The sequence below is a fragment of the Nicotiana tomentosiformis genome, chromosome 5 (genome assembly GCF_000390325.3).
Source record: "Nicotiana tomentosiformis chromosome 5, ASM39032v3, whole genome shotgun sequence".
In the NCBI taxonomy this organism is placed as follows: domain Eukaryota; kingdom Viridiplantae; phylum Streptophyta; class Magnoliopsida; order Solanales; family Solanaceae; genus Nicotiana; species Nicotiana tomentosiformis.
This window is the reverse complement of record NC_090816.1, coordinates 78,956,068-78,972,833: the sequence shown is the minus strand read 5'-3', so window position 1 is coordinate 78,972,833 and position 16,766 is coordinate 78,956,068. Positions and strand designations below refer to the sequence as shown.

At 36.6% G+C, this 16,766-nt stretch overlaps 1 protein-coding gene across 1 annotated transcript; it reads left to right on the top strand.

The window, feature by feature from the left end:
* Positions 1-11,360: 11,360 nt before the first annotated feature.
* Positions 11,361-15,893, top strand: LOC104106829 (protein trichome birefringence-like 33). Its single transcript, XM_009615467.4, has 6 exons — positions 11,361-11,571; positions 11,965-12,178; positions 14,123-14,294; positions 14,392-14,591; positions 14,687-14,848; positions 15,462-15,893. The coding sequence occupies exons 1-6, from the start codon at positions 11,391-11,393 to the stop codon at positions 15,799-15,801; spliced, it is 1,269 nt and encodes a 422-aa protein (XP_009613762.1). The 5' UTR covers positions 11,361-11,390; the 3' UTR covers positions 15,802-15,893.
* The last annotated feature ends 873 nt before the right edge of the window (positions 15,894-16,766 follow it).

Genomic DNA, 16,766 nt, shown 5'->3' with positions numbered 1-16,766 from the left:
ACTTCTAATACAATTATCTGGAAAGATAGAACAGTGCTAAATAAACTGAAGGGGGGAGAGTCGAGGTCTGCGGATGCCAAAGCAGCTACCTCAAAAGTCTTGAAGCAGGAAATGCTCCAAGTCTAGCAACCACCGTGCCCAGAAGTACTTGGATCTGCACACGAAGTGCAGAGTGTAGTATGAGTACAACCGACCCAATGTACTCAATAAGTAACAACACTAACCTTGGGTTGAAAGAAGTGACGAGCTCAGATAGGTACGGCCCAAATCCATATAATAACAGTATATATATGATACACAAAATGACAGTAATAACTCAGAAAAATCTCATAATCACTTTGTACACAATACAGAAATGTAGACATGCTTTCAAGTTTAACAGTTTAAGCTCAACACTGATAAAATATACCAAGTATGACTAATATGAGGAATGTTACATCTCTATATCTACATGTCAAATGTGTATGTCACATGTAATGCATCACAATGATAACCTCATGTACTCACATTCTCAGTGTACTCAATCTGACTGTCTCAACTGTCACTCAGCATTGTATGGTACCTGCGCTCATTGCTGGTATGTCAGACTTCGGAGGGACGAATCTTGCCCGAGCGCTAATATAAAGCCGATATGGCCTGTTGCGACGTGCAGCCTGATCCCATAATAATAGATAAAGCCTATAAGGTCTGTTGTGGCGTGTAGCCCGATCCATAATAATAATATATATAAATCCAAGAAGGCATGTTGCGGCGTGCAGCTTGATTCACAACCTCACTGACAGCACGACTCTCAGGCTCTAACTCAGTCATCAATCTCTCCAGTCTCTCGGGCTCACAAATCTCATGCCAATCAACCCAAACAATGATATATGATGTAACAATAAATAACAACAGAGACTGAGATATGATATGCAAATGATGGATGTGACTGAGTACATAATTGGAATTTAAGCAAATAATTCAACTGTAGAAATAGCCTTTGTGGGTCCTAACAGAATAAGCATATAGCCTAAACATGAATTTTAACATGGATTGTAGCTCAATTACTCTAACACGTAGGGATTTCATGAATATCAAAAAGGTTTGATAACTACACAGTACCATAGAAATAACCGAGTCTTAATTACCACGGTGCACGCCCACACACCCGTCACCTATAATGTGCATCACCTCAATATCAACCCTTTAACACGCAATTCATACCCTCAGAACCAAGTTTAGAAGTGTTACTAACCTCAAACCGCGCAAATACCTACTCCAACAAGCCCTTGCCTCGCGAATCGGCCTCCGAACGACTCGAATCTGGCCACAAATAACTTAATACAATCAATACAAGCTATAGGAATCGATTTCATATAATAAATCTAAGTTCTTTAACCAAAGTCAAAAAGACAACCCCAGGGCCACATCTCAGAATCTGGTAAAAGTAATAAAATTCGAACACCCATTCAATGACGAGTCCAACCATACCAAAATTACTCAATTCCGATCTCAACTCGACCTTCAAATCCTCAAATTATAGTCTATGAAGTTTCACAAAGTTTCCCCATTTTTTCCAACCCAAAACACTAATTAAATGGTAAAAACAATGATGGATTCATGTATAACAACGAAATCCAAGTTATAATCACTTACCCCAATCAACTCCTTGAAAATCCCTTCAAGTATTGCCCAAATCCGAGTTCCCTAGCTCAAAATATGAAAAATAGGTTCAAAACCTCGATTTTGAAATTTAATGAATGCTACCCAGAAGTTCCTCTTCGCGAATGCGGAACATACCTCACGTTCGCGAAGCACAAAATTTACCAACTGACAAAACCTTCTATGCTAACGCAAAACCCAGGTCGCGAACGTGATGCTTCACAGAGATCTGCCTACGGGAACACGTCTCCCTAACAACGAACGTGAAGGCTCAAGGCCTGGTGCCCAAGCCGGCCTCATCCTTCTACGCGAAGGCTGGCGCTCACTCGCGATCGCGATGCACAAGTTCCTCATACCTTCGCGGATGCGAAGCCTTCTTCACGAACGCGGAGAACAATCTTCACTTGCCTCCTAGATACTCTTCGCGAGACTCATCTCGCGAACGCGTATAAGGAAACCAGACACCAAAAATCTGCAGCTCTACAAGGCCAAACTGAATCTGCAATCAACCTGAAACTCACCTGAGGCCCCCGAGGCCCCCGAGGCCCCCGGGGCCCCACCCAAACATACCAACACATCCTAAAATATCATACGAACTTAGTCGAGGCCTTAAATCACATCAAGCAATATCAAAAATATGAATCGCACCCCAATTCAAGCCTAATGAAACTAATGGATTTTCAACTTCTACAATCGATGTCGAAACCTATCAACCCAACTCCGATTGACCTCAAATTTTACACACAAGTCCTAAATGACACAACGGACCCATTCTAACTTCCAGAACCATAATCCAAGCCTGGTAACGACAAATTCAACTCTCGGTCAAACTACTTACCTCTCCAAACTTCAACTTTTTCCAACTTTTGTCAATTCAAGCCAAAATCACCTACGCCCTCCAAATCTATATCCAGATACACTCCTAAGACCAAAATTACCATACGGAGCTATCGGAACCATCAAAATTCCATTCCGGAGTCATTAACACATAAGTCAATAACTAATCAACTCTTTCAACTTAGGCTTCCAACCTTAGGACTAAGTATCCTAATTCATTCCGAAAGATCCCCGAAACCAAACCAACCACCCCCGGCAAGTCACATAACAACAAACGAACATAGAATAAACAAGGAATAGGGGAACGGTGCTATAATACTCAAAATGACCGGTCGAGTCGTTACATCAGGTCAAGACACCTACTAGACATAGAAACCTGTGCATAATATTAGTGTAATCTAACAACGGGGAAGTAAAGGAAATAAATGATAATAAATAAATTTATCAATATAAGGCTAACAACAAAAATAAAATCGACAAATGACAAAAAAGAGTGCACACATGATAAAGACAACAAGCAACCAATTAAAATCAAAATACAAATGGAGTGAAGTAAAGATACAGAACAATAATCGATCAAATCAACAAGCTTTTCCAACAAGAATCACACCGAGGTACCACACCTCATAATGACATTTCACAAGTCACGATCACAATATTCCTTATATCGCCATGTGAGCCTTGAATTTATTTATAAAAACATGTTTTTTGAAAAAGCTTCATGCGCTTTAGCCCCCTTATCTCGCCGCGTGGCTTTAAGTAATTTCCTTAATAGCAACAAGCACATAAATTCCACATTATCTCGCCGCATACGCATCAACACACCACCCTTATACTGCCGCATGCTCATCAATATCACAACACAATAATCCACTCGCACCACACGTGCCCATATGCCACAATACTGCCAAAATCAACAATACCAATGTCACCACAACACATAGCCCAGGATTCAACCACAATGTGTACAAGAATCTCAATAGCAACAAAATGAATGAGAAATAACTCAGCAAAGAAAGATATTCCAATAATCAACAACTTCAATCCCAAAACGTGTTAGTAGCTTTGAACAGCCACAACTTCAATAAACTCAACAATGAAGGTATTTCCATGAAATGGCAACCTCGAATTTCTAATGCATAACATAAGCTCAACAATAAAAAAGATAGCATGAAATAGCAACTACGACTAAATGCATGAGAATAACTCAACACTAGAAAGGACAACATGTAATAACATCTACTAATAATTGCATATAAGAGTAACCTCGACAATGGAAAATAGAACATGTAATAACAATTTCAATCAAATCATGTGAGAATAAACTTGACAACGAAAGATAAAGCAAATGATAACAACTTTGATTAAATGCTTATAAGTTACCTAAGAGTCTAAACCGGTCAATTTTCACATATAAGCTAGTGTACATTCTTGTCACCTCATGTATACGTCTTTCATATAATTCAAATAGTCCAATCAAACCCAACCCTAAGGGGTAATTTTTCCCACACAAAGTTAGGCAAGATACTTACCTCAACTAGGCTAAATCAACACTTAAAATATCTTTTCCCTTAAAATTTACCTCCGCACGGCTCAAATCTAACCAAAAACTACTTAATATCATCAAACAATGCAAGAGAAACTAATTTCTATTAATAAAGCTAAGATCTTTACATAATTTCCCAAAAGTCAACCCCGGGCTCATCCGGTCAAAACCCGAGTCCAAGGATAAATCTCAACTACCCATAACCCCACGAGTCCATATATATATTTTGTTTTCAGATCCGAGTCCAATTCGACTCTCAAATCTCAATGTTTTATTTTTCAAAAAATAGACAAACTTCCACAAATTTTCTTTTAGAAATTCATGAATTTGGTGTTAAATCTCATAAATAATCATGTAATATAATTGAAAGTTGATCAAAATCACTTATCCAATAGTTATAGGTAAAAATCCCTCCTCAAAATCGCCTCCTACCAAGTCTAGAGTTACAAAATATGAAAATGAGACTAAGTCCCATTTTTCCAGCCCTTATGTTCAGGAGCAGAAGTCTCAATTGAGAACCCAGGAAAATGCGAAAAATGACTCGCAAATGCGGCACTTGACAACCTAGGAAAATATCGCAAATGCGACACAAACTTCGTATTTGCGACCAAATAGTCAAAAATATAACCTTACCCAGCCCAAGCCTAACTTCACAAATGCGATCAAGGTGTCGCAAATGCGATACATGAGATGCCCCACTATGATCACAAATGCGATGTTGGTGCTCGCAATTGCGATAACTGGAGCACCAGCACACCAGCAACCTGGAATGAGTTCAAACCAATATGAAACACGTCTGAAACTCACCCGAGCCCTCGAGGCTCTACACCAAATATCCACACAAGTCTAAAAATATTATACGAACTCGCTCGTGCTATTAAAAAACCAAAATAACATCTTGAACCACGAATTAGACATCAAAACATATGAAATTCAAAAGGAAACTCAAGAACCTCTAGAATCACAACCAAGCGTCTGAATCCTATCAAACCAACTCCGTATTACACCAAATTTGTAGATAAGTTCCAAATATAAAAATGGACCTATTCCAAGTCCCAAAACTAAATTTCCAACCCGATAGCCATAAAGTCAACCTACGGTCAAACCTAAGGAAATTTCTAAACCTCAAATTTCCAACTTTCGGCAAAATAAGTTAAATCAACCTAGGAACCTCCGAATTCAATTCCGGGCATATGTCCAAGTCCAAAATAACGATACGAACCTATCGGAGCTATCAAAATATCATTCCGGGGTTGTTTTCACAAAAGTCAAACCTAGGTTAATATTTTCAACTTAAACTTTTAAACCAAGAACCAAAGGGTCCAAATCATTCCAAGACTTCTCCAAAATTAAACTAAGCATCCCCGAAAGTTATAAATCCACAACTACACATACAGAAGCTTCAAAAGAGGAAACGGGACTCAAATACACAAAATGGTCGGTCGAGTCGTTACAGGAGTAAATGTATTAGTATTACATATCAATCATACATGTAATTAACTAAGCCGATAACTGGTTAATACAACTATCGTTATATATCAATGTCAATTATTATGAAATAATATCAAGGCAATATATGCAATTTGATGACTAATTACCTATTATAATCGTTCAAAATATCACTTAGTATCAATACATGGTGATAATATAGCCCAATATTTATTATACAACACTCATCTACTTAAGGTATTAATTATTGACACCACTTTATTATGCAACACTTTTATACTTAAAGGTCTTACTTGTTGAGTTAATACATGTTGTAGAATGACCAAGTCTTAATGGTATAAAATACACTGTCAATTCTAGTAACTTTAAATGTTTAATGATGATTAATAAGATCTGGAAAACAAAAATCAAAAAAGTTAAGGTCGAACAAAGTGTAACTATTATTTTAGTGAATTCTCGACCATACATTTATTCTCGACCACAATAAGAGTGGTGGACGCAGCCTAAATTTGACACTCGATGTAATGACCCCAATTTCCCTCCGTAGGATGTCGTGACGGCACCTAGTCTCTAAGACTAGGTAAGTCTCACAAGAATGCGAAATAACTGAAATATTAAGCTAAACCCAAAAACGTCAACATCTGTAATAAATAAAATGACAACTCAAGTATAAACAACTCCCAAAACCTGGTAGATATAAGTCAAAAGCTCGAAAGAGAATTACTAAATATCCTTATACATCAGAGTCTAATGAGGATAAGGAAACAACATAATAAAGACAGAGGGGGACTCTGAGGTCTAGGGACGCTGGCAGATGTACCTTGAAGTCTCCACGTACAGACTCGCTCACTAGTACTGGATCTGATAGGCAGTACCTGAATCTACACAAAAAGAAGTACATAAGTGTAGTATGAGTACACCATAACAGTACCTAGTAAGTGCCAAGCCTAACCTCGGTAGAGTAGTGACGAGGTCAGGTCAGGGCCCTACTGGAAATAATAGGAAACAAGGCAGAAGATATAATAATATAATGAAATGATTGAGAAATGAACAATGAGAATTTAAAGAAGGTAATAACAAGAAATCAAAGAAAGACAAATACAACATGAAAGGAAAGCACAAATCTTACAAGTTAAGGAACAACAACAACAACGCATCAAATAGAGGAAATCAACAGGGGCACTCCCCAGGTACCGCCTCATAATCCCAAAAATAAATATCTCACAATTTTTCCTTATATCACCGCGAAAGCCTTTATATTTTGTTTTGAAAATTATTTTTCCGAAATAGCATCCCGTGTTTTAGCCAACCTTATCACACTGCATGACTTCTAGTAGTTCTCCTGCTAGCCATGCGTATCAAGCCCACCTTATCTTACTGCATGTGTTTCAACATCCAGACCTTATACCACCGCATGCGTATCAATAATCACAACGGCACGGCAGAAACCTTGTGCAAACAATAAAACCGCACGGCAGAAACCTCGTGCAACAACCAAACAATCATCTCAACAATAATCATGGAAACCAAAATATAACAACTGAAACAACGATATTTTAAGGATAACAATTTCAAGTAAGGAATCCCACAGTTAAATAAAGAATATGGAATCAAGAAAGCAGGTAATTCGACTAAGCATGATGTACAAGTTGCAAATAAGTGATGAGACAAGTAGACAGGTAAAATAGGCTAAACATGATGACTATACAAGCTAAAATAATCTAGTTAAAGCATAAAAAGGAAACTACTTAAATAAAACCGGAATTTTAATATTTTTAACCCGTGTACGCACTCGTCACCTCGCGTACACAGCCCTGACATATCACAAATTGTCACAACAATACCAAATCCTAAGGAGATTTTCCCCACATAAGGTTAGACAAGTCACTTACCTTAAACCTCGCTCAATCAATCAATAAGAAAGCATTTCCCTCGATTTTCTAACTCCGATCGGCTCGAATCTAGCCAAAACAATTACATACTATAAATATAACTATTAGAAACTAATTTAAATAATGGAATTATGACTTTAACAAAGAATTGAAAAATCGCTCCAAAAGGCTGACCCGGACCCATATCTCGGAACCCGACCAAAATTATAAAAACCGAATACCCATTCGATATCGAGTCCAACCATACAAGAATTATTCAAATCCAATCTCATTTAGCCTTTCAAAACTCAAGAATTCGGTCTAAGAACTTTTACACATTTTTCCCATTTTTCAACTCAAATCCTTAATCAAATGAAGAAATCGAAGATAGAATAGTGAAATTTAATCAAAAACGAGTTAGGAACTCTTAACCCAATAATTTCTCTGAAAATACCTCAAAATATCGCCTCAATCCGAGCTCTCTAGGTCCCAAAATGAATTATGAAATCAAACCCTCGAAAATCCACTTTTTTGCCTAGTGAATCCGCATCTGCGAGCCTTACTGCCGCACCTGCAGCTCCGCACCTGTGGAATTTCCATCGCAAGTGCAGTTTCAACTCAATCCCAGAAGCCTCGCACATGCGGACCCCTTAGCGCTTCTGCGGAAACTGTGCGCTTCTGCGAGCCAAGGCCTCCCTGGCCATCGCCGCTTCTGCGATGCATGCCCCGCATCGGCGTGTACGCTTCTGCGGCACAAGGACCGCACTTGCGGTCCCAACTTCTCATGACCAAACTCACTTATGCGGCTCGAGGATGCGGCTCGAGGGCCGCTCTTGCGGTGCCACACCTGCGCCCCAAAATGCGCTGGTGCGATTGCACCAGTAGCAGTAGTGCTTCAGCAATGCACCAAGTCCAGTTTTTATCTGGATTCAATTCGAATCACACCCGGGGCCCCTGGGACCCCGTCTGAACATACAAAAAAGTCTTAAAAAATCATACGAACTTAATAGAGCCTTAAAATCACAACAAACAACACTAAAAATACGGATTGCGCACCGATTCAAGCCTAATGAACTTTAAAACTTCTAACTTCCATATCCGATGTCAAAACCTATCAAATCAAGTCCAATTGATCTCAAATTTTACACACAAGTCATAATTAATATTACGGACCTACTCCCACTTCAGGAATCAGAATCCGACCCCAATATCAAAAAGTTCACTCCCGGTCAAACCTTCCAAAAATCATCCAACTTCTGCCAATAATACCGAAATGACCTACGGACCTCTAAATCAATATCCGAATACGCTCCTAAGACCAAAATTACCCTACAGAGCTATTGGAACCATCAAAACTCTATTCTGGAGTCGTCTTCATATAAGTCTAAACTACAGTCAACTCCTACGACTTTAACTTTCAATTTAGGGACTATGTGTCGCATTTCTCTCAGAAGCCAAAAACAAAACCTCCCGGCAAGTCCCGTAATCGGGGCTATTACTCTCAAAATGACTGGTCGCGCCGTTACCCTCGACCATTAAGAATATCTATTGATTTAGGTTGAATGTTAAGGGTTAGGGTTCAGGGTTGGGGTTATGGTTCATGGTTTATAGATCATTAAAAGGGTTTATTGGAAACTAATGATTGATGAAAAATAACACATGCTGTTAATGAATTAGAATATGTCCACGTGGCCTATCCCTAGCCAATTATTTTTTGACTCGTTTAAAATTACTCATCTGATCGGCCATCAAAAAATCAAAATTACTCACATTTCAAGTCGAGTTTTTACTTTCGAAAGAACTGACATTGCGCATTGCTGCTTGCCAGTTTATAACTACAACTCCGGTGAATGCTCGTATGTGGTTCTCAAAATGTTCGAAACCTAATGTATGATAAATTAACATTTTCATCCTTTTTTAATTTTAGGATTTCAAGTTTAGTGATAAAAAAATTCAATTTCGTTGGATAGGATAAAAGATGTCAGTTTTTGGAATGAGACGATGATCTGCTAGATCCAAGAATTATTGACTTTATCAGCAGTTTGAAGTATGAAAAGGACGCTCTTAAGTGTGAAAGAATAGTTTTGCAGATAAAGGTGGCTGAACTTGAAATTTTTTTTGCAATGGATATTCATGTAGAAGATGATGCTGATGGAAGGATTGAACTGGAGGCAGGGTATATTCCTATAGAAGATTATGTTGGAGGGATGGTTAAGATGAAGAAAAGCGAATTTGAATAAGTGGATTATGCTCTTGTGTATTGTTGTCGGATTTGTGACAGTTTGGGTGATGAAATAAAAAGGAATATTTGTTTGTTGGTAGGAATAATTTAATTATTCTAAATTTTCTTTGTTGGAAATATTTTGGATCATGTAATATTCTACTAAATGAAGGATATTAAACAGTTTTTTTAGTAATATGATATTTGATAAAGTTATTAGACGCGAGTTTGAGTCTATTATGCAACTAAATAGCTAGTTTATTAATGGACCCAGTATCTACTATGCAACCAAGTAGCTAGTTTATTACTAGACACATTATCTATTACGCAATCTCTAGCTTGTTGTAATACAAAAAGGAAGTACATCAAAATAAAATTATAGTAATAACAGTTAATCAACAATAAGGTAGTTTCATTAAATAAAGGTAGATCCAAATATTACACTTACAACTAGTTCACCAATTGTTTTTATCTCATGACCAATTTAAAAACAGGAATTGATGGAACATCCTAGTCACCTTCACCTACTCCATCTGTTTCACTTTCTGACTCATCTTCATCATCTTCAGCTTATTCATCATCATTTTAGCAACTGATTTCTTCTTCATATTACCTACATGTAAATATACAATCAGCTATGACTAGACTACAATCGGCTATGTAAAACTTACGATTAGAATAAGAAAAACAAACCCCAGTTCTAGAAAACAACTATGACTAGACTACAATCGGCCACGTGTTTATTAATAAATATTAGGTCAACAGACTGATAAAATTTTAAGATACAGAGCCCAAAGATAGTCGAACAAGGAAATATATTCACCCACACCTTATAAGATATGGTTATACAAAACTATATCGAATTTGCAAATGCATATGTACGAATCCCTCTACAAACCCCAAATCACAGTTGTAAGAAATGAAAAAAAATAAGAATTTGGAATTAACCCAAAAATAAAAAGTTTTGAGTAAAATATACATTGCTTGTTGGGTCTATATAGACGATTCAACCCAAAATCGAATCTTGATTCTTGTCAGAGGCCGCCGGAAACCACCGTGGTCGAGTGGGTGAGTGAGAGAGGGGACAGAGAAGAAAGAGAAATTGGCAGAAAAAACGAAGGAAATAAAAGTTTTTCATGTTTAATAGCTGACCTACAAGTCTTGAAGATTTTAAAAAGGCCCTAACCACCTTAACCCATTCATTTAGCCAATTTTCAAACCAAAAGAAATTGATAAAGAAAATAGGAGGTCAATGGCCAATTTAAGTTTGGTGGAGGACTTTATGACAATTTCTCTCAAGTTACTTCGTAAGATGTAATTTTTTTTTTTATTGTTATTATTATTATTATTATTATTATTATTATTATTATTATTATTATTATTATTATTACATATTGAACATGTAAGACTTTGTATGCTTTAAGAAATTATAATGTTTACTATATAGGAATTTCTCGCAATTGTTTTTTAGTTTTTTCTTGTTCCACTTTAAATATTTAAAAAATAATTAGTTAGACGGGTATTCCTTTGTGTAGAATTTTCTGTATAAAGAATTTAATTGTTTAATTTTAAAATGATATATTTATACAAGATAATATAGGCGTACATGTGTTTGATTTTAAAATATATGTGAGTCATATATGTCACATGAATATTTAGCGTAATTTACCCTTATTTTATGAGGGAGCTAGCTTCAAAAGAGAAATTTCAGTAAAATAATATTTGTGCACATGAAATCGGTGGGTGGCATACTGGCGTAAATCTTTACCCCTTACTAAAACCACGAAAAAGGACATAGAAACAGACAGCCAAAGGCTCCAGAGAAATGAAGTCACCTCCCTCTTCATCTCCTTCTTCCTCTCTTCTTCTCAGAAAAACTCGGCTTTCTCCTTTTCTATTCACTTTATTAGCCTTCATCGTCTTCATTGCTGTTATTCTTTACAGTGAAGTCTTCAGTCAATGTGATACCAAACTCTCTGGCCTTCGCATTTCCATCTCAAGAATCAGTAAGTAATTCAAGCCCTTCGCTTTCCTTTTCTCTTTTATATTTAAGGCTTAGAAGAGTTGTCATTGTATTAATGAATTTAACTCAATGTAATAGATTTTTACATCCTTATCGTGTTATTTACCTTATTTTTCAGTTATTAATTAATGCCATATATTATGGACATTTATACATAGTTATCTTTTAGACAATGACAGAACCACATGCAATGAACTTCATCGGAGAGATAGGATAAAATGTTGTTTTTCATAAATAAAATTTTGAATTCCTTTGACATTTAAATATTATTTTGAACTCTCCTATCAGAATTGCTGGGTAAATGAATCTATAGAAATTAAACTCTGTATTTCTGTGCACGGTGAACTGTGTTTTGAATTATATTTTGTGGTGGTAGTGAAAAACAAGGAGAAATTGCCATTTGCTATAGGAGAAAGAGAAGAAGGGTGTGACGTATTCAAAGGAAGATGGGTTTGGGAGAAGAGCCGACCTTTATACGAGGAATACGAGTGTCCTTACATACAACCACAGTTAACTTGCCAAGAACACGGTCGTCCAGACAAAGACTATCAGCATTGGAGATGGCAACCTCATGCTTGCTCTCTTCCTAGGTAACCCACTTACTTTGTTTCTGTCAATTATTAGTATTAAATTTCTTGTTTCATTAGTGTATTATAAACTACTGATCATGACCAACATCCCATTTAGTTTAATCTAAATTCTCAATCTCGAGACCTATTTCCCGCTATTGTAGTCTTTGTACACATATAAAATTTATTAAGTTTAATCCGTACAAAATTTGAATTGAATCTTAATTTTATTTGGGTTAAATAATTAATTTAGACTTTACAAATTAAATTAGTCCATTTTATTATTTTCAAGCCCTAAGTCCATTTTATCTTAAGGCCCAAACTCATGCCTTGTATCAAGTGACATGGCATATTCAGTCAAACTCAAAAGCCAATAAGATGACGCCACGTATGAAATGATGTGGCAATCTCAGTCTAAAACAGTGACCAATCAAGAGTTGCCAGGTGTCTAAAATGACATATCTTGGCCAATCACAAGCAAGCTTATCAAATAGCTTATGTGATAAGTTTGATGATTCACATGAGCCAATCAGAAATCAAACAAGAGAGTTCATATGTAGCTGGACTGTTCATCCTTTACCACTATAAATAGAGGAGTTACATAACTCTCTAGGGAGATTCAGAGTTGAAGAAGAGCATTCCGCAATTAGTGAAGGCATCCGCAAATAGAGAGATCAATCATCAAGTACAAAGTTCTTCTACAAAGGAGTGGTCAACGGAGTTCTTCCCGGAGATCAACCCAAAACAACAAAGTACTACTCGACGTTCTTGGCGATTAAATACATCACAAGGAGGTCTACATCGTCCTCCATTCGAGAAAGACGTTTCTCAATCCCTCGAATTCACGGAGAATTTCATAGAGGAAATCAAGGGAAAAAAAGAATTTTTATTTTCCGTACTACGAAAATTTGTTGCGAAAAGTCTTTTCATCGACCAAATTAATTAAAGGTAAAATTATTTTTTTTGGCTAGATGTAACTTAAAAAATTAACTATAAGGTCAAGGAGAGATTATTAGGAGTAAACCCAAGGGTGTGGTTTAGCTGTTAGTAGTAATGTTTAAATATATTTTCTCATTTTTCTAAGTTTTACAATAGAAAAAGTTATCCTATAGCTACGCTGGAAGAGCTCCCGATAAAATAGTAGAGGCGCGGAAGAGTTAACCAAAACCCAGGCGGTATAAGAAGTCACTAGTAGTATATTAAGTTGGATTCGTTTACGTGTTTGTGCAATAAGTCATTAGGAGTCAACCTGAACTCTACTAGTTACTCCCAACTTTGTTGACTACATCCTAATAACGTATAAGTATATATTTATTGTTTACTTCAACCGCTCTATCTGCAATTGCCAAAACGTTGTACCATTGACTCATTGTTCATTGTTGGTCTTGTTCCTAGACCTGGGCGGTGCCCATTCTAAGCAGTAGCTCTGATCAAATTCGGCCTTTACGAGATCTTCATTATATTCTTTTAACTCTTTAATTTTCTAATTTCGTAAATCTTAATACTAATCAGGGAGAAGGGTTAAATTCGCTTCTTTCCTCTTTCAAATTGAGCAACTTCTCCCTTTATTAAATTATTTGTCCATTATTTATATACCCCGCCATTAGGACATGTTCTCTTTCTTGTCATTGATCGCGCAATTAAGGAGCTTCAACACAAGAGTAATTTTAAACGATAATCAAAAGTTGAGTAAATTTGGACTTCTTTTTCTCGCATAATTTGGACTTATAGCCACCACCCATTTCACATCGGAAGCCCGCTAATGGTAAAGGGAAATAGGAGGTGATTTGCTAACATCAAGGTTATGAATGGACCAAAATTTTACAGACATTTTCCCTACTAATAACTTTTGTAAATGCTAAATTCTATTGTTTCCATAAAATCATTGTAAAAATGGCTGAGCGTCACTAATATTTTGGTGACATGGCCCTTTCTTGACATCTTTAATTATTGTGCAAATGGCAGTTTCAATGCAACATTAGTGCTGGAAAGCCTTCGAGGGAAGAGGATGTTATTCGTTGGCGATTCCTTGAACAGAGGACAATTTGTTTCCATGGTTTGCCTTCTCCAAAGAATTATTCCCCAGAATGCCAAATCCATGGAAACTTTTGGTTCCCTCACTGTTTTCACTGCAAAGGTGTTTACAAATTACAAGCACGTTGAACTTACACATGAATTCCGTGGATATATATATATATATATATATATATTGATCTGATTAATTAATCTTGCAGGATTACAATGCAAAAATTGAGTATTACTGGGCACCATTTCTGCTAGAATCAAATGCCGATGATGCAGTCATACATAGGATTACTGATAGAATTGTCCGTAAAGGTTCAATAAATAAGCACGGTAAAAATTGGAAAGGGGCTGACATAATTGTGTTCAACACTTATCTTTGGTGGATGACCGGCATGCCATTCAAGATTTTGTAATTTCTTGGGCTCGCTTTTTCCTTTTAGGTGTTCATATAGGGGTTGATATTGAAAAAAAATCCTATTCATGTCCAGTGTTTAATTGATACAGGCAAAACGGGTCTTTCAAGGATGATGTGAAAGATATGATACAAGTGTCCACAGAGGATGCATATCGCTTGGCAATGAAGAGTATGTTGAGATGGGTGAAGAGGAATATGGATCCAAAGAAAAACAGAGTATTTTTCACTAGCATGTCACCTTCTCATCATAAGTGAGTAAATCTTACATGTATATTACTTAGGTTCTATTCCTTCCGCTTATACTACCACCGTCTCCTTAGTAATGGACCCATAAATTTTAGAATCACGGGTGCTCATATGCTTTTAGAATCAGTGACAGACCCACTAGTAATATTTGTATGTATTACTAGTTTCCTCTAGAATAAATAGTGTTTGGGTCCAAAATTAATTGGGGCTTGAGCACCTAGAAGTGGCAACGTATAAAGATCTGCCATTGTCTCCCCCAAAGGTCCGGCCCTTTCCCGGAGCTTAGTGCACCGAGCTGCCCTTATTGTCCCCAAAATAAATGTACAAAAAAAAAAGTTTCCATGTCCTTCCTTATTTTCTGTTCTTTATTTGATTTTAGTGTTTCAACAAAGAAGAGAAGTATGCAGAATCAGATGATGAGAATATGATTGATCAAAGGAATCGGACAGCTAAATGGAAAAGATAACTTTTTGATTGATCCAAGAGTTTCCCATTTAGTCTAGCAAAGCGCATGTTGAGGACTTGCAGTTATATATATTACATTACATTGTTAAATTTTATAAATTTGGATTAGCATTTTAGATCAAGTATAACGATAAGTCTTTGTCAATCTGGCAGGAGCATAGATTGGGGAGGTGAACCTGATAGGAATTGTTACAATGAAACTACAAAGATTGAGGATCCAAGTTACTGGGGATTAGATAGCAGCAAAAGCGTAATGCAAGTGATTGGAGAAGTATTTAGTAAATCAGAAGTGCCCATATCGTTTCTCAACATAACACAGCTATCAAGTTACAGGAAAGATGCACACACATCAATTTACAAGAAACAATGGAATCCACTGACACCAGAGCAACTAGCAAACCCTGTTAGCTATGCTGATTGTACACATTGGTGTTTGCCTGGGCTACAAGATACTTGGAATGAACTTTTATTCGCAAAGCTCTTTTATCCTTGACACATTTGAAAACGTATTGAAGCCTAAATGTATTATACAATACCATGTGAAACAGTCTATGCAATGTAGATATAATCTTGTAGTTAGCCTGATCAACTTAATTATCAAATCTCCTAAACAAGGCATCAACCTAATTTAGTCAAACCATTAATGCAGTTAGACAGTACAAATTATAAATGTAATTGAAGAACTTGAGGTTGAAATAATCCATCTTAATGAAGAACTGATTGGTGTAGACTAGGGGTGACAAATGGGCGGGTTGTGCTGAATTTGGGTGGATCAAGATGGATTAGGTCAATAAATGGGTCATTGCCCAACTCAGTCCAAAGTGTACTTGGACTAAGATGGACTGGGTCAAGATGGGTTAAACAATGGGTCATAACCCAACCCGCCCAACTTGACCTATGTTTTAGAACCATGCTCATCTTGCATAAACAAATAAATACTATTAGTATTTTGAGAATCAAGATATATTTTCTTAAATAACAAATTAGTATTTAAAATGTGTAAGTTGAAAAGTTTTTTGGGGGTGGGGTGGGGTGGGATGGGGGGATAATTGGGGTGGGTAGGTGATGCAGAAAAAAGAAAAAACAGAAAACCGAAAAATTGAAAATACAAAAAAAAAGTAATTTTTTTTACGGGGGGTGGATAGGTAGGGGGTGGTTGGGTAGTGCAGAAAAACGAAAAAATAAAAAATAGAAAATTGAAAATTGAAAATACAGAAAAAAAGTAATAAATTTTTTTTTTGCGGGGGTGGGGTGGTGCAGAAAAACAAAAAAATAAAAAACAGAAAATTGAAAATACAAAAAAAAAAAAAAAAAGGTAAAAAACAAATTGGGGGTGGGTGCTTGTTGGGGGTGGGGGTGGGGGTGTTGCACAAAAAATTTTCCAATCTATTTTGTGCAACCAAACAATGGAAAATGGAAAAATATTTTTCGTCATACCAAACACACCCTAAAACTTAA